The sequence below is a fragment of the Molossus molossus genome, unplaced genomic scaffold (genome assembly GCF_014108415.1).
Source record: "Molossus molossus isolate mMolMol1 unplaced genomic scaffold, mMolMol1.p scaffold_m16_p_22, whole genome shotgun sequence".
In the NCBI taxonomy this organism is placed as follows: Eukaryota; Metazoa; Chordata; class Mammalia; order Chiroptera; family Molossidae; genus Molossus; species Molossus molossus.
This window is the reverse complement of record NW_023425358.1, coordinates 32,178,016-32,195,621: the sequence shown is the minus strand read 5'-3', so window position 1 is coordinate 32,195,621 and position 17,606 is coordinate 32,178,016. Positions and strand designations below refer to the sequence as shown.

The window sequence follows — 17,606 nt, the reverse complement described above, 5'->3', positions numbered from 1 at the left end:
AGAAAGTCAGCAAATGTTTGTTAAAGGAAGGAGCAAATGAAAAAACAAAGGAATGACCTGGTACAGGGATGAGCAAAAGGCATGAGGGAATAACACAAGAATTGAGTAAAACGGATCCATGTCTGAACTAATGAATTCATTCATACGTTCAACAAATACCTGTGGGGCATTGACGGTGCAGGCGCTGGGGATAGAGCCGTGAATAAAACCAAGTCCCTGCTTCCTGGCGGAGACATTCTAGCGAGAGGAGACAGAAAACAAGATAAAGAGGTAAAATAGAAAGTATACCAAATGGAGAAAATGGAAGGAAAACGCGAACGGGGCGCACATTTTAAAACGGGGTGTTTGTAAGAGGAGGAATGGCGGGGTGCGTGGGGAAAGGCGCCAGGGAGCGAGGATAAATGCAGGTGTGAATGAAAGTGTAGTGGTTGACCGCAGGCAGGGGCGAGGATGTTTGAATGAATGAACTGAGGAATGTACGAACGTGGGAACTGGGGTATGAATAAATGAATGAGCTAAAGAAGGAATTATGGAATGAATGAAGGTCTGCCTGCCACCCACGTGTCTGCATGGCTCTCTGTCCCCACAGCAGGTGCTGACTCTGCTGGCCCACCTTGCCAGAGGAGCCCCACACCCCTTACCTCCTCCTGCGCCCCAGGGCCGGTGATGACCACTAGTCCAGTGCCCCGTCTTGACCCTCCCTGAGAGGTGGAGGGAGCTCACCTGTCTGGCCCCTGCCATGCTTTGCTGGAGTGCCTGGCATGGTGTCTCAACACCACCTTTGCTGACCTCCCCCAGCCCCAGCCCCTCGGCGCTGACCCTCCTGCCCGCTCCCCGCGCCCCGCACCCTCCTGACTCTTCCCCTTGTGAACACAGGCACCATGCGGCCGGTGCGGCGCAACTTCTACGACCCGTCGTCGGCGCCGGGCAAGGGCATCGTGTGGGAGTGGGAGAACGACGGCGGCGCCTGGACGGCCTACGACATGGACATTTGCATCACGATCCAGAACGCCTACGAGAAGCAGCACCCGTGGCTCGACCTCTCGTCGCTCGGCTTCTGCTACCTCATCTACTTCAACAGCATGTCGCAGATGAACCGCCAGACGCGCAGGCGCCGCCGGCTGCGCCGCCGCCTGGACCTCGCCTACCCGCTCACCGTCGGCTCCATCCCCAAGTCGCAGTCGTGGCCCGTGGGCGCCAGCTCCGGCCAGCCCTGCTCCTGCCAGCAGTGCCTGCTGGTCAACAGCACGCGCGCAGCCTCCAACGCCATCCTGGCCTCGCAGCGCCGCAAGGCGCCCCCCGCCGCCCCGCCGCCCCCGCCGCCGTCGGGAGGGCCGCCCGGCGCGCTTGCCGTGCGCCCCAGCGCCACTTTCGCCGGCGCCACGCTCTGGGCCGCGCCTGCCACCAGCCCCACCGAACCCGCGCAGCCCCCCGGGGCGCCCCCGCGGAGCCCGAGCGTCCCCAGCGGCGCGCCCACCCCGGGCCAGAACAACCTCAACCGGCCTGGACCCCAGCGCGCCACCAGCGTGAGCGCACGTGCCTCCATCCCGCCCGGGTAAGACGGGCCCCTGCGCAGGGGTGGCTGCCCAGCAGGGCTAGGAGCCAAGAATTGCGATCGTAACAGTAATCATAAGCGATATCTAGCATCTATTAAGTATTCGCTTTGTGTAGTGTTAACTAAGCACCTTAATCCGTTCCCACTCGTTTATCTTCATTCATGAAGACCCTATGAGGTAGGTACCACCATCACCCCAATGCACAGATGAAGACACTGGTGGGGGAGGGTTCATAACTTCCCAAGATCATACAATTCGCAAGTGATGGGGCTGTAGCAACAAGAATAAGGGTGTGTAGTCCATGCGTATTTGCTAAACTTTGTCTGCATTGTCTGGTTTATCACTCCAAATAATTCTAACGTGCCCAAATTACAGATAGAGAGGCCGAGGTGGGGAGAGGTGGGGTACCTTCTGAGAGTCACCCAGTCGGAGAGCAGGGATTGAAACTCAGACCTGTAGGATTCCAGAGTCCGTGTGTGTTGTCTTCTGGTGTTTAGAGGGTTTCCACCCCCTGCCCCAGTCCACGCCCATCTCCCCGGGGAGGTTCGAGCAGGCACTAGCCACCTATGCAAAATATTTCCCCTACAGGCCGCACCCGAATTATCACCATTACTTTGAGCTGATACTATGGTTTTCAAACTGGGCTCTGGGGACTCCTGGGGTCCCCAGAGCTGAGATAGTGGCAGGAGAGGGTGATGGGTAAGGAGAAGTTGGGTACAAAAGAGCAGGCCTCTGCTCTTGTTTTAACCAGAGCAGCCCAAGAGGAGGGCAGCACCAGAGGCCAGCTCTGCATCTGTGACCATGGCATGGCCCAGGGGATTGACCGTGATGCGCTGAGGGCAGCCAAGGTCATGTCCGGATACACTCTCCGAGGTCACCTCATCCAGGCCTCCCCTTTCACCAAGGGAAACTGAGGCCTTGGGGAGGGAAGAGACCTGAGGTAGGGTGCCTTCTGTCCCTTTGAGAGTCTGCATAGGTTCGAGTCCTGTCTCGGCCACTTCTGAGCTGTGAGATCTGAGGCAAGTCCCTCCCCTTCATGGAGCCTCAGTGTCATCATCTCTCAAATGGGAGCAGGACTCCCCATCAAGTGAACACGCTGTGTACCTGAACACATTGCCATAGTCAGCAGTGACAGGACTGTGTCGGTTATCCAGGGGCCGGTTGGCATGGGGGCAGGGGTGCTGTAACTTTCCATGGGGAGATCAGCAACTGCCACCTGCCTGCCTCTCCCTTCCCTTCCCCTCCAGGTCACCCCTCTCCGCAGGCCCAGTGCCAACAGGAAGGAGACCTCAGGAGGTGGGCGAGGGCTCTGGGGGAAGCCTTGCAGGCGGGGCTCAGCACAGAGACCCAGAGACTGGAGTGCTCCTTATGACTCCTATTAGACAGCAACCTGGCCCCAGCTCCCGGGTGCAAAGGGAGAGTTGGACAGCCCCAGAGCGGGACAGCAAACGGGAGTGGGTGTGGGAGGGGCGGAACCAGCGCCGGGCCAGGGGCCTCTGCCACGAGAACCCGAGAACTTTCTCCGTGGGTTGTACTGTTGAAACCCGCCAGTGGGTTATGGAATCAGAAGGCTGTAACCAGCGTTTCCTGGGGATGGAGTGGGACCCGTAGAGTAGGAAAGACAGGTCTGAATCATCATAGAGATGGTAAGAGTGGTTCCGTGAACTTGTGCCGCGTTTCTACGTGTGTTTAACAGGTTGCCAGGTGAAATGAGCGACGTAGTCCCCGCGGAACGTGAAAGCCGCCGTTTTACCGTAGGCTGGCAATTACGTAGCTCGCATTACTCACCATTAATGCTCCAAATGCGTTCCGTGGGTACAGGCTCGCAGAGCGAACAAGGCCGAGGGGGTCCAGCCTGATGGGGAGACAGGCAGAGAGCAAGTGGACCAGGAAATGAGCACAATCACTGGAGGGAGGGGAAGTGCTGGGGAGGTCGCGGGACAGAAAGTGTGGCCGAGAGGGAACGGCCAGCTCAGGGCAGGCCCCTCTGAGGAGGTAGCCAGTGCTGGAGGAAGCTGTCCCAGGCAGAGGGGCTGGAAGGACGCGGGCACTCGGGGATGGGCTGGATGTGAGGGGGGAAGGGCACCCCAGGCAGGGGCACTGTAAGTACAAGGGGTGGAGGTGGGACTGAATCCAGCAGGTTCTGGACGCCACACAGGGGTGGCACTTCCCTGCTGGGACATTGGGGGCTGAGGTTTTTCCCAAGTGGAGCTACGGAGCCAGGCTGTGGGGTAGGGGAGCCTGGGCTGGATGCTGCCGGCACTGGGGAGCTGATGCTCCAGAGGGCGGTGGAGAGAACGGTGATCTCCTGGGGGTGCTGATCATTAAACATGTCCCCTGGGACATACCAGAACTCCGTTCTCCCCAGCCATGTGCCCCACCGCTGGGAGCTGTGATGACCCTCTCAGAGACCAGCCAGTGTCCTGGAAAGGGGGCTCCCTCGTCCCTCCCTAGTCATGCAGACCCACCCAGCCTCACCTCTGCCCTCTGACCTACCCTCCCCAGCCAGACAAGCCTATGTCCAGGTCTCCTGACCCTCATCTCCAAGGAACACGAGCTAAAAATACCCCACTCAGAGTGGGGGTGGGCGCAGAACCCCGGAGTCTGCTGTTGAGTGAGGGGAGTGGGAGGAAGGCAGGATGGGGTGGCAGACCCTGGTCCCTCCCAGCTGAGCCCTCCTGTTACCAAGGCGGACAAGGCCCAGGTGCAGCGAGCAAAGGGATAGGGATGGGGTCTCTGAGGAGCCAGGCAGCCAGACCCCCACCCTGGTCCCCAACACCTCCCCCCCAAGCCCTCCTGGCCCCTGTTTATGGTGTTCAAATTTCCTCTTCATAAGGACACAGGTCATGTTGGTTAAGGCCCGCCCTAGTGACCTCATTTTAATCACTTCTGCAAAGACCCTGTCTCCGAAGTGTCTAGGGACTGGGCGTTAGGAATCCAACAGAGGTCTGGGGAACACCATTCAACTGGTAACAGTTTCTAACTCTCCTTTCCTAGCCCAGTCTTGGTCTCTTTCAGTCTGTGTCTCTCTGTGCCTCCCTGACTGTCGTCTGTTACTCCCTCCCTCCCACCTTTTCCTTCTTGGCTCTCTCTCCCCTCCCTGCTCTCTTCTCTCTGCCGTCCCTCCCTCCCACGCAGGACTCACGCGGACCCAGAGTCCAGTTCTACCTCCGTCCCTTCCCAGCTGGGCAACCTTGAGCAAACAGCTCTCTCTCCCTAGCCTCAGTTTCCCCATCTGCCAAATGGCACTAAAACCACCACCACCACCATTCACACGTGAATTTAAAACCGCTGCGCGTGATCAGCACGGAAGGGAGGGATGGACTCTGGAGATCTCCGAGTCCGTCCTCACATTCATCCCCGTCTCAGCCCGGGGTGGGCAACAGCGTGGAGGCCCAGAGAGGGCCACTGACTTCCCCAAGGCCACACAGCCAGCGGGAGTCGAGTGTCTCCACGACTGGGGTTTTTCCACTTGCCCCCGTGACAGAGCAGGGAGCCAGCTGGCAGCCGGGGCCTGGGGGACAGGCAGGGGTGGGGAAGATCCGCCCTGTCTCCTGAGAGGGCAGCGTCCAGCCACTTTGGAGCACAGCTGTGGAGCAGACTCAGACTTTCCACTGCACGTGTGGCGGGGGAGGGAGGGGACAGCTGCGGGCCTGTTTTTCTGTGCTGAGCACTCACTGTGTCGCCCTGGGCTCCATTTTGTAGCTTTTATATACATCAGCCTCTCATTTAAAAAAAATTTTTTTTTCTTTATTGATTGTAGAGAGAGGAAGGGAGAAGGAGAGAGAGATAGAAACATGGATGAGAGAGAACATCGATTGGCCGCCTCCTGCATGCCCCCCACTGGGGATCGGGCCCACAACCTGGGCATGTGCCCTGACCAGGAATCAAACCGGTAACCTCTTGGTGCATGGGTCAATGCTCAATCCCTGAGCCACACTGGCCGGGCCATATCGGCCTCTCTTATTTCCAAGGTGGCTGGTCCTGTGATCCCCATTTTTCACGTGAGGACACAGAGGCTCCCAAAGCCTGGCCCTTGCTCAAGGTCACACAGTTAGGACTCTGCTTCCAAATCCCCCCTCTGCTAGGGTGTTAGGGTGTCCCACCCTCCTGCCTGCCCACTCCAAGTTTCGAACCGTGGTCCCAGAGACACCCCCCAACATCCCACAGGGTGCCAGGGACCCTGGAGCAGAGGCTGAGTTTGGGCCTCCCACCACATCTCCTCTTCCTGGATGGCCCCAGCTGAACTCAACGCCCTCTCTGGTCCTCAGCTTTTGCACCTGTAAAATGGGTTCGACGACACAGGCCGTTGTCTAGCGTGAGGCCGGATGTCCGAACGGCTGCATTTTCAAGTCTGCACCATGACACCCGCTCGGCGGCAGCAGAAGGGCACTTCTCTCTCCCACCCCATCAGGCACCTGCGAGATTGCCGCCCTCGGTGCCACAGAGGTGCCACGGGAGTTTTCGTACCTCTGGCTCTTGCTGAGCCTCGGGACCTCTTCCTGTTTCCTAGGCATGAGTCGGTCCTTCTTTTGGTGACTAGTTGTTTATTTCTGTTGCTTGCCCGGCTCTTGGGCCGTTTGTGGCTTCCTTATCGATCTGCAAGCCCTCCTTCTGCAAAGGGGCACTGACCCCTTACCTGCCATCTTGTCCCCCGCTTGCTGTGTCTTTTTACCTTCTTTCCACCCTGTGTTCATCTGTTTCTTCATTAGTTAATCCGCATGTATCAAGCAACTAACTACTGCGGACCAGGCGCTACTTGGGGCCCTGGAAATGCAACAATGAACAAAGCAGACCTCCCAGCCCTCCTGGAGCTCACATTCTAGTGAGAGGCAAACAATACACAAAATAACTTCTAGGATATGGCGGAGAGTGGTAACTGCTACAGAGTCAAAATAAAGAAAAGGAGGGTCCGGCTGGTGTGGCTCAGTGGCTGGGCGTCGACCCTGCACCAAGAGGTCGCCAGTTTGATTCCTGGTCAGGGCACACGCCCAGGTTGTGGGCCTGATCCCCAGTGGGGGGCGTGCAGGAGGCGGCTGATCGATGTTCTCTCTCATCGATGTTTCCATGTCTCTCCCTCTCCCTTTCTCTCTCTAAAATCAGTAAAGGGAAAAAAAAGGAAGGATATAGGGAATGGTGAGAAGGATGTCATTTTAAATAGAGAGCCCTGGCCAGTTTGGCTCAGTGGTTAGAGTGTCAGCCAGCGAACCAGAGAGACCCGGGTTCAGTTCCTGCTAAGGGCACATACTTCAGTTGAAGTTTGTCCCCGGCCCCAGTTGGGGTTGTGCGGATGGCAACCAGTCGATTTATCTCTCTCACATTCATGTTTCTCTCTCTCTCTTTTTCCCTCCCACTCTATCTGGAGATAAATGGGAAGATGTCCTTGGGGGAGGATAAAAAAAAAAAAAAGAGAGAGATGTCAGTAAAGGCCTCACTGATAAGGTAACATTTGAGCGAAGACTGAAGGAGGTTGAGAAGCAGTCCACTCACAGAACTGGGGTGAGAGGTCCAGACAGAAGGAACAGCTTGTGCAAAGGCCCTGAGGCAGAGGCGCAGCTGGTATGTTTGAGGCCAGTGTGGTTGATGAGGCTGCAGGGGGTGAGCCTTGGGAGTGGAGGTCAGAGATGAAATGGGGCCAGTCTTCTGGGGCTCCGAGGGCTGTGTTGAGGCCTTTGGCTTTGACTTGTGCGAGAGACGGGAGCCAGGGGAGTTGTGAGCCAGAGAGAGACTGGTGTGACTTTGTTGTGACAGGGTCACTCTGGACATTGAGAATAGCCTGCGGGTAGGGCTGATGCCGAGGCAGGAGCGGGTGGGAAGGTGGGCTTTGATGTGGTGGGTGTGTTTGAGTGTTTTCCTTCTTTTTTTTTTTTTTTTTTACTTCTGGCAGTGATTTTACGCTTTTACTTAAAAGAGTCCACCTTCTGTTTCTGCAGTTCTTTAATAGGCGTTACATCGAAATGCTTCAAAAATCAAAATAAAAAAAGTACTGAAGAGCGCAACATGAAAAGTCTAGCCCTCACCGCGTCCCCACCTGGCCTCTGGCCTGCCCACCCTCCCCCTTTCCCTGGCCTCAGGGGGTGCAGTGGCTGCTCTGTTTCCCCACAGCCGCATCACAAGGGCAAAGCAAACACCCCACCCCGCCCCGCAGACCTGAGGCACTTCCTGCCCCCTCCCTCCCTGGGAGGCCAAACCACACACTCCTGTCTGCCGGAGGCTGCCCCAGGCCGTGGGAACCGCCAGCCCCGTCCTCCCCTCCCCCCCCTGCTGGGCCCCCCCCCCCCAGAGCAGGCGAGGAGACAAAGCCCCGCCTCCCCTCCCCCCCTGCTGCCCCCCACACACACAGAGCAGGCGAGGAGACAAAGAGGGCCAGGGGTGAGAGGTCCTGTATGACAGCCGGGAAACTGAGGCCCGTAGCTCCAGGGCTGAGCGAGAACAGGGCGACCTCGCACGGCGGGGCAGCTTGAGCATTTTGCTGGGTCCGTGGGGCACCCAGTTTTCCCACAGTTGGCCGTGATGTCCTCAGGCTTCTGGGTTCTGCAGAGGGGTGGGGTCGGGACCTGGTTGGCCCCGGACTGTGGAGGGCAGGGTAAAGTTCAGGTGCAGGTGGGGGGCGCTGAAAGGGACAGATGGCAGGAGCAGTCCCAGGGAGCATGGAACCCCCGCCCCCCACTTCCTTCTCTCCACAACCCAGCACTTTCACTGCCGCCCCCTCCTCACCCATTTGGACCAAGGGCTGAAGCCTGGGCGCCCCTAGGCCTCCCAGGGGTCCCTGGGCAAGTGCCAGGTGTTCTGAGGGCTCCTGCAGCCAGATGGGGGACTTGGAAACTGTCATCAGAGAACGTGGGGCGCCTGGGCCTGTGGGGTATCGGGGGGTGGGGAGGCCAGACGTAGGCAGAGGGATGGAAACTCAGCTGCCCTAAAGGGATGGTCACGGGGGCTTCTCACTTTCCTGGGGCCCTGAACTGCCTTGATGCCTGGGACAGACGGATGTACCCACCGATGTACCCGCCGTGCAGCCTGCTCAGGGCTGAGCCAGCTCCAGGGTCTAGGTCACGGGCTTCAGCCCATCTCTAGGGCACAAGGTCTCAGAAGGCTGGCTCATGTCCAGATGGCCCCACAGACGAGCCTAGTGGGGTCACCCCGGCCACTGACACAAAAACTCCAGGATCCAGAGCCAGCTGTGTGACCTTAGTGAAGTCACATCCCCTCTCTGGGCCTCAGTCCCGTCCTCTGCAGAATAAATCACGAATAGGTGTCATCTCCTGCGCATCTCTGCTTCCGTGGCAGAGCCTGCCTGGAGCACGTGTGGCCGAGGACTCTGAGTGGCCCTCTGGCTCAGTGATGGGTGATGCCCCGCACGGGTGGAGGGCTGCTGTTTGCCGTCCTCGCTCCAGTCTCGTGCCTGGGGGACATTTGGCATTAGAGCAACTATTTCTAAAGATACAGACCCTCCTCTGAAGCCACCACAGAGATAGGAGACCGCTTTCTTTTGTTGGTTTGTTTTTCTTTATCGAAGTGAGAGAGAGAGAGAGAGAGGAAGGGAGAAGGAGAGAGAGAAACATCGATGAGAGAGAACATCAATCGCTGCCTCCTACGTGCCCCCCACTGGGGATCGGGCCCACAACCTGGGCATGTGCCCTGACCGGGAATCCAATCGGCGACCTCTTGGTGCAGGGTCAATGCTCAACCACTGAGCCACACCGGCCGGGCTAGACCACTTCGTATTAGGCTCAACTCCCCCATTCAGTACTTACTGAGCGTCCACCTGTGTGAGTTTCGGCCTCAACCTGAGGGTCACAGGCCTGGGTCAGAGACGTTTCCAGAAGCTCACAATCTGTTGGAAGAGCTAGGAGTGGAACCGCACAACTGGAAAGCAAGACCGAAAATGTCTGAGTCTTCCCACAAAGAAACACAGTCCCCGGGGAATGAAGAGGAGGTGTGGATTCGAGGGTGCTTGCTGTCGCTCAGAAGGGTCCCCCCAAAGACAGTGCTCTTTGAACCTGTCTTCAAAGGGCAGGTGTGAATGTCTGGGCTCCTCACACCCTTGCCCTGGAACTCCTGCCCCGCATGGGATGGGGAGCCTTTCTGGGAATTTCTTAGAGAAACTTGCCTGGACTGTTCCCACAGGGTGCCACTCGGTGTGCTCACTAAGAATAAATGTTGGCGGAGAACCTCCAGGGACCAGCAGCGGCAGGAGGTGTTTCCCTGGGACTCCTGTGCCAGGCTCACTTCAAATGTGTGCAAAGAATGCAGGGGGTCCATGTGCCCAGTGCACATGAGTCCTCCTCTCGGAACCAGCCCACAGAACCCGGGCTTCCGTCCTCATGAACAGAACAAGTGTTGACTGAACATCTACTATGTGGTAGACTCTGGCGTCAATGTAGGGTGATCAGGAGGGTCTCTCTGATGAGGGGCGCTGGGCAGAGACATAACTGAGCCATTCAGCATGGGAGGCCTTCAAGTGCAAAGGCCTTAAAGGGACCGTGCTCAGCAGTTAGAGCAGCAGCAGCCTCTAGAGTAAAGTGGTAGGGAAGGTCTCTGGTAAGAAGACATTGGGGCAGCCCAGCCGGTGTGGCTCAGTGGGTTGAGCATCATCCCATGGACTGAGAGGTCCCGGTTCAATTCCCCATCAGGGCACATGCCTAGGTTGTGGGCTCGATCCCCAGTGGGGGGTGTGCAGGAAGCAGCCAATCGATGTGTCTATCTCACGTCAATGTTTCTATCTCTCTCTCCCTTCCTCTCTCTCTAAAAAATAAATCAATAAAAACATATATGTTAAGAAGGAGGAGGAGGAGGAGGAGGAGGAGGAGGAGGAGGAGAAGGAGGAGAAGAAGAAGGAGAAGGAGAAGGAGAAGGAGAAGGAGAAGGAGAAGGAGAAGGAGAAGGAGAAGGAGAAGGAGAAGGAGAAGGAGAAGGAGAAGAAAGCATTGGGGCAGAAGCCTGTGTTAAATGAGGGAGCAAGACAAGAGAATATCAGGGGAGGGATCAGCAAGTGCAAAGGCCCTGGGGCGGGAATATACCTGGCATGTTTGAGGAGCAGCGGGGAGACTGAGGAAGCTGGTGTGAAGGGATCGGGGCTGAGATGGGGAAAATGGAGTTCCAGGGGTAGGTACTGGCTATATCATGTCGGGTAAGGAGGTCAGGTTTACTCTGAGCAAGGCAAGAGCCACAGAGGATCGAAGGCAGAGGATAAACAGGATTCGATGGGAGTGACGAAGGCAGCAGGAAGACCAGCGTGGCAGCGGGACCCATCTCTGTCCTGAGGTGGCCAGGCCTGGCTTCTGGTCAAAGCAGATTTCAAGGGGGCTTGAAGGGTTCCTCTGACCTTTTGCCAGGCTGGGCCCCAAAGGGCGGAGCAGAGAGCGAAGGCTGCGGGCAGCGGCCCCTTGTCCAGGGCAGGAGGATGTTCTCACTGACTCGGAGGAAGCAGAGCATCCCACATCAAAAGGGGGCCCAGGTGGCTCCCACGCTCGGGCGTCGTGGGAACCCTGCTACCTGGGGTTCTCGCAGGGGCCTGCAGATTGAGAGGGGCTGGGGGCTGCCTGGGGACTGTCCCCCAGCTCACTGATAGGTAAATAAAAAACAGCCCCACCATCACGCCCCACTCACACCCTCTTCCCGGGAGCAAGACTGACTTGTGTAACCCAGGGCTCTGTGGTTCTTAAGGGGTGCCAGAAATTGCAGGGCAGCTGAGACCTAAAACCTTCCCCTTTGCCCCCCCCCCCCCCCGCCCTAACTCCCAGGCCAAAGGCTCAGCGAGACCAGGGCCATGAGCTAGACCAGACTTTGGGCATTCCAGAGACCTGGGTAGCACCCTGTCCTTACTGATTGGTAGAGGCTGCCCCAGGCACTGTGCTGAGGATTCTGTTCAGCTTGAGAGTGTGCTGAGATGGATTAGTGATGTCTGCCACAGGCAGGAGACAAGAAGCGGGGTAGCATGCTGAAAGCCGTCTTTCCACCCATTGTACAGAGAGCCCTGGAGAGAAGGAGGGATGTTTCTCGTGAGACAAAAGGAAAAGAAGGGGGTGGGGAGACCTAGATGTCTCCGCATAGAGTGTGCACAGTAGAAGCATTTGCAAGGACAGGACAGGGAAGAGGACAGAGACACGTGCCTCTCTGATCTCCTGTAAGAGTACGGGGAGGGGTAAGGTCAGTGTGGTGATCACAACAGACGCCGAGACGGCCCGACGGACACTCTGTCCCGTCTCTTGGGTCCCAGGATGGTGCTGGAAGGAGAAGTAAGTCCACGCTCACCCCTGCATCCGGCCGAGCTTTAAGTTCTAGCTCACTGAACCCTCACAAGATTCTAGCTCTGTTACAGAGGGGAAACTGAGGCACAGCACCCTTGCCCCTTCCACCCCAACTGACCAGACCCTGGGGCCCCTGGTATCTGCCCTCCCATCACGCCTCCCTCAGGAGCTCTGTTCTGTGACTCCAGGTCACCAAGGTGTTCAGGGTCCCTGACGTCTGCTCCAGACATGGCCCTCGGAGGGTCTGGGAGGAGGGCCCTGGCCGACCCCGATTGAGCCTGAGCAGCTGCGGAGTGGAGGGGGTGTGTGCAGTGCGTGTGCATGTGTGACTGAGCGTGTGACTCCACGTAAAGCGTGGGCCTTCTGGCGGAGCTTTGTGGGTCATTGTTGGGGAGTGTGGGTCATCGTGTGCCTGCTTGTGTCCCCTTGTGCACACGGCAGGGTCCCCTTGCAGGCTGCACAGTGCTGGGTGCTGGTGAGGACCAGGGTGCATTTCCCCGGAATTTGCTGTCTGCTTCTCCAAGGCGGTGTGTGTGGGGGGCAGAAGGGGTGGGACCTGGCTGGACGTGTACCACTCTGCATGGGCCGGCATCTCTGGTCCCATCAAGTGTCCTCACAGTGTGTGCACGTGTGTATCGCTTGTGTGTGGTGTGTTCCCTGGAGTCTATGTGTATGTGTTGTGTGGGTTCTGTGTGTAGAAGTGTGTGTGTGTGTATGTGAATCTCTGTGTGTTCATGGGATATGTTCCCTGATGTTGTTTGTGCCTATCTTTGTATGTGTGCATGTTATGTATTTCCTGGTGTGTGTGCTTGCATGTGGCATGTTCCCCAAGTATACATGTGTCTGTGTCTGTATCTGTGCATGAGGAAGGGGCTCCTGGAGAGTGTGTGCTTGTGTGCCCGTGTGTGTACATGTGTGGAGGCCTGTTCCTAGGGATGTGTCTATTTGTGTGCTGTTCTCCACGTCACATGTGTCTGTATATCTGTATATGTGTGCATGTATATATACCACAAGTTCCCCAAGGCTGTGTGTGTGTTTCTGTACCCACCACAGCTGCACCCAAGTCTGCCAAGCATACTATTTGCTTGAAGCCAGCTCCCTGGTGCCAACTGTGCCTGCCAGGGGCAGGTGACAAGGCAGCATTGGCCAGGCGCAGTCCTTAGCAGGCAGACTAAGGGGACTGTAGCAGCGTCTTCCCCAGCTGTCACTGCCCTCATCCCTTCCTGCACCCCTTTCTGGCACAGTCCCCAAGTCCCTCCTGCTTCCCCCTGGCTTCCAGAACACACCTCTTAATCAAAACGCATCCGTCCGGGGACCATGCCCATCAACAGCCAAGCCCTGGGGTTGTGAAGACACAGGCAGGCACGCCGAACAGATCATGGCAGATCATTCGGCCCTCCCCCAAACCTTATAAGTGAGGTATTATTATCCCCATTGTACAGATAAGAACGCCAAGGATCACAGAGGTTAAGTGACTTGCTCCAGCTTGTTTCTGCAATACATTTATGGTTTTCTCTTCAAGACGGAGAGAAATCACACCTTGATTTAGTGGGCTGAGGTGCAGAGAGGTGAAACTACGCATCCGAGATTGCACAGGGACGGTGATGATGCTGACAATGATGGTTAATGCCATTAGAGGCGTTATTAGTTACCGGCAATGGTGCTTGGCCCTTGACGTGTAGAATTGCATTGACTCTTCACAGCAAACAGAAGGAAGGCACCACGCTTTATAGAGAAATGCTAACGAGAAGGAGGAGGATGTGCTGGGTGTCACCTAGCTGGTTAGTGGTTGAGCTGAGATAGGAAAACAGCTCTGGGTGATTCCAAAAGTCAGAGGTCATTGGCGGGAGGGCAAAGAGGAGAAGAAGCAGGCTGCATTTCCCTAGGGCATCTTCATTTGAAGAGAAGGCGATGCCTTCGTCTCAGGAACTAACATCAGTAGACATTGCAGAGATGCAAGAAAAATGTCCATCATCAAATGTCTTTGGAAAACCTGGGTTTATCATCGCTAACCATATTTTCGTATGCAGGACTTATCAGAGCCTTTGATATGCTCATACCTGTTGTGAATTTTCGAAGAGGGAGACTTGGAAGTGTTTCCTAACTTATTGGGTCCTTAATTCGTCTTTCCCAGAACCATCTGTGCGGATTAGCGCTGCATACAGCAAGCTTTGGGATAGGCTGGGACGACTAAATCACTAAGAGTTGGGTTTCAGTGTGCTCACTAGGGAGGAGGCCGGTTGTGAAATGGGGAAGATTCGGTACCAAGTTTAGGGGTTCATTCCATTTTAACCGGGGTAAGATCCTGGCTACACCCCACCTTATCATAGAAGGATGTCAGAGTAGGAATCCAGTTCCCTGGGACCATTCTAGATGATTGGGACAGGCCAAAGCAGTCAGACTATGCCCAGAAAGGCACACTACGGTCCCTTGATTCTCTGGTGTGGGGACTGCAGTCTCTTCTCTTCTCCCCTCAGTGTCCCCGCGCTCCCGGTGAAGAACTTGAATGGTACTGGGCCCGTCCACCCGGCCCTGGCAGGTGAGGTCCAGCCCAAGACTCCAGAGGAGGATGGGGCCCTTGAGAAGGCAGCCCCACCTGAGGGCCCTGTGACTGCGCCCCTTAATGAGCTGGTGGGCGGGGCCCAGAAGGCCCTTGGCTTCAACCTAGGGTGGGGCTGAGGGGTGGGCCCAGGGCACACCCCACTCATCCACTTGAGATCCCTAGGATCCCTGGACCAAGCAGGTGGGCGGAGTCTGAGGGAAAGGCCCCATGCGAACACCCAATGACAAAAGGGTGGGAGGTGGTGGGCGGGGTCTGGACGGCGCCCCGCCCCTGACTGCCCAGGCCACGCCCTCAGGGATGACCGGGATCCTGCTGTGCGCCGCTGGGCTGCCCGTGTGCCTGACCAGGGCACCCAAACCTATCCTGCACCCGCCGCCCGTGAGTAAGAGCGACGTCAAGCCTGTGCCCGGCGTGCCTGGGGTGTGCCGCAAGACCAAGAAGAAGCACCTCAAGAAGAGTACGCCTTCCGCGCCCACCCTGCCCCTGAACCTGACCCCACTAACCCTTGACTTCAGTTTCTCTAACCCGTCCGCTCCAATTTGTTGGTGGGACTTAGGACCTCACCTTCATCTCCTGATCTCAATTCCCGTTTCCCTGACCTCTTCTGCCACCAACTCCAACCCCTGACACTTAGCCTCTGCCAACCCCACCTCTCTAACCCCTGACTCCATCCTGAGCCACAGCCTCGGGTAGACTCTGGGTGCCCTCCAGCCCACCCCGTGTCCTTGCAGGTAAGAACCCCGAGGATGTGGTTCGAAGGTACATGCAGAAGGTGAAGAGCCCACCTGATGAGGTCAGTCCCCGGGAAGGTGTGGACCTGTGCCCTTGCCTGCGGAGACAGGGCCCCTGCCCTCCCCTCCCCCCTCCCCCCTCCCCTGCCCTCCCCTCCCCTCCCCTCCCCTCCCCTCCCCTCGTGCCTCTGTGTGCTAGTCCCTTTTCCCAGCCTGTGGGTTTGCCTTTTCACTTGCTTCACAGTGTCTTGATAAACAGAAATGCTGATGTTTCATAGAATCACAGGTATCGGTCTTTTGGTGATTGGAAGATTTTGTATCTTATTTTCACCCATATTTTTATGGTACGTGCCCCTAGCAGGAACCGAACCTGGGACTCCCTGGTCCGCAGGCTGACGCTCAACCGCTGAGCCAAACTGGCCAGGGCTTCACGTATATTTTTAAAGTTTGCTTTTGATAGTCCTCGACTCCCTCTGGAGGAGAGTGTGAAGGAGCCATAGATCTGAGCTCGGTATACGTGGTGTCCTCTGCCCGTGATAAGTGGGTGCCCCAGAGGGGGTGTCCCCCCTGCCCTGTCCTCAGTCCCGGTCTGTGTCCCCCTGCAGGACTGCACCATCTGCATGGAGCGGCTGGTCACGGCGTCCGGCTACGAGGGTGTGCTTCGCCACAAGGGTGTGCGGCCCGAGCTCGTGGGCCGCCTGGGCCGCTGCGGCCACATGTACCACCTGCTGTGCCTCGTGGCCATGTACTCCAATGGCAACAAGGTGGGCTGGGGGGACAGTGGGTGGGGAGCGGGCAAGGCAGCCCAGTGGAGCTGGGACAGCAGGGCCCTCACCCCCGCCTCCCGTGCCCAGGACGGCAGCCTGCAGTGCCCGACCTGCAAGGCCATCTACGGGGAGAAGACGGGCACGCAGCCACCCGGGAAGATGGAGTTCCACCTCATCCCCCACTCGCTGCCTGGCTTCGCTGACACCCAGACCATCCGCATCGTCTATGACATCCCCACAGGCATCCAGGTGAGCCCCGCTCGGGCCCCTGACCCCGACTCCTTTGACCCCTGCAGAGACCCTCCCATGCCTGCCTATGGTTCAAGCCCCCGCTGCTCCCCCACAGGGCCCTGAGCACCCCAACCCAGGCAAGAAGTTCACCGCCAGAGGCTTTCCACGCCACTGCTACCTGCCCAACAACGAGAAGGGCCGGAAGGTGGGTGTCGTGAGGGTGCAGGGCTGTGGGCCTCGAGTGCCTACTGTCCCCAGTCCCTGCTCTCACATTCCTCCCCACACCAGCACTGACCAGAACCATGCAGTGTACATCCAACCCTGCCAGGCACTCCTGAGGTCAAGGTCTTGACTCCATTTTACAGATACAGAAACAAAGCCTCAGAGAGGGCAAGTAACTTGCTCAAGGTTACACAGCTAGCAAGTGGTGGAGCCTGTGTTTGAACCTAAGCAGTCCAGGGGTTTCACCACCACACTATAGACGGTGTCTGCTTTTACTTATTGTTTCTTGAGAGCAGACAGAAATTCTGGCTTTCATGTGAAATCTCCAGGATGTTTAAATATTGCCAACGAAGTCACAGAGTGGCCGTTTAATACATTGTGGGGTCCAAAGCAAACACAGCAAAGTGCCATCCATTTGAGACCCTTCCTTCACCCCAGAAGAAACAGGTAACTTGGAAAGAGCTTGTTACTGGGAGAGTCAGTCCAGGGAAGGAAGTGGCCAAGCCCAGCAGGGCATCTTGCTGGGCTCAGCAGGTCCAATGAGGCAGGGGGGAGAGGGGAGGCCGGGCTGCAGGGGCTTCGGCCATGGGCAGGGTGGCCTGTGACCCTGCCCCATCACCCCGCTCTCCAGGTGTTGAGACTGCTCATCACCGCCTGGGAGCGGAGACTCATCTTCACCATTGGCACATCCAACACCACCGGCGAGTCGGACACCGTGGTTTGGAACGAGATCCACCACAAGACCGAGTTCGGATCCAACCTCACGGGCCATGGCTACCCAGACGCTAGCTATCTAGACAACGTGCTGGCCGAGCTCACAGCCCAGGGTGTGTCCGAGGCCACGGCCAAGGCCTGAGGCCCAGGCTGCCCACCGTCCTCCTGCTTTGCCCCTGCTCCGGCACAGGCCTCCCTCCACCAGCTGTGTCATCCAGGTGGCCCAGGTTCAGGGCTGGGGAGGAACCTGTGAAGAAGCCGGAAGCCATCCGGGAATTTGACTGGTGGTCCTTGGGAATGATGGGAAGATAGGCAGGCCAGCCAGCTCCGACCCTCAGAGGGTCGCAGGGAGAGTACCAGAAACCACAGCGACCTCCCTACCAAAAGGACAGAGCCCCACCCCACACACAAACACACGTGTCCTGTTGAACACATGCACGCACACCCACGTGCCTCTACTTACCCCCAATCTGGGGGGGAGAGACAGAAGACCCCTGCGACACTCCATGTGGACCCCATCTGTGTCTCTGTCACATCTGTACAGGCTTGTCTGCAGCGGGGGGGTTCAGTTC

General features: G+C 57.4%; 1 protein-coding gene across 1 annotated transcript in view; it reads left to right on the top strand.

Annotated features, from left to right (window-relative positions):
- DTX1 (deltex E3 ubiquitin ligase 1) overlaps window positions 1-17,504 on the top strand; it is a 33,090-nt gene extending 15,586 nt beyond the window's left edge. The window contains exons 2-9 of the mRNA XM_036276692.1: window positions 877-1,555; window positions 14,284-14,345; window positions 14,665-14,826; window positions 15,101-15,162; window positions 15,706-15,864; window positions 15,955-16,116; window positions 16,214-16,303; window positions 16,952-17,504. Of these exons, the coding sequence (XP_036132585.1) occupies window positions 877-1,555; window positions 14,284-14,345; window positions 14,665-14,826; window positions 15,101-15,162; window positions 15,706-15,864; window positions 15,955-16,116; window positions 16,214-16,303; window positions 16,952-17,176 (1,601 nt within the window). The 3' untranslated portion in view covers window positions 17,177-17,504. The remainder of the gene's footprint in view (window positions 1-876; window positions 1,556-14,283; window positions 14,346-14,664; window positions 14,827-15,100; window positions 15,163-15,705; window positions 15,865-15,954; window positions 16,117-16,213; window positions 16,304-16,951) is intronic.
- The last annotated feature ends 102 nt before the right edge of the window (window positions 17,505-17,606 follow it).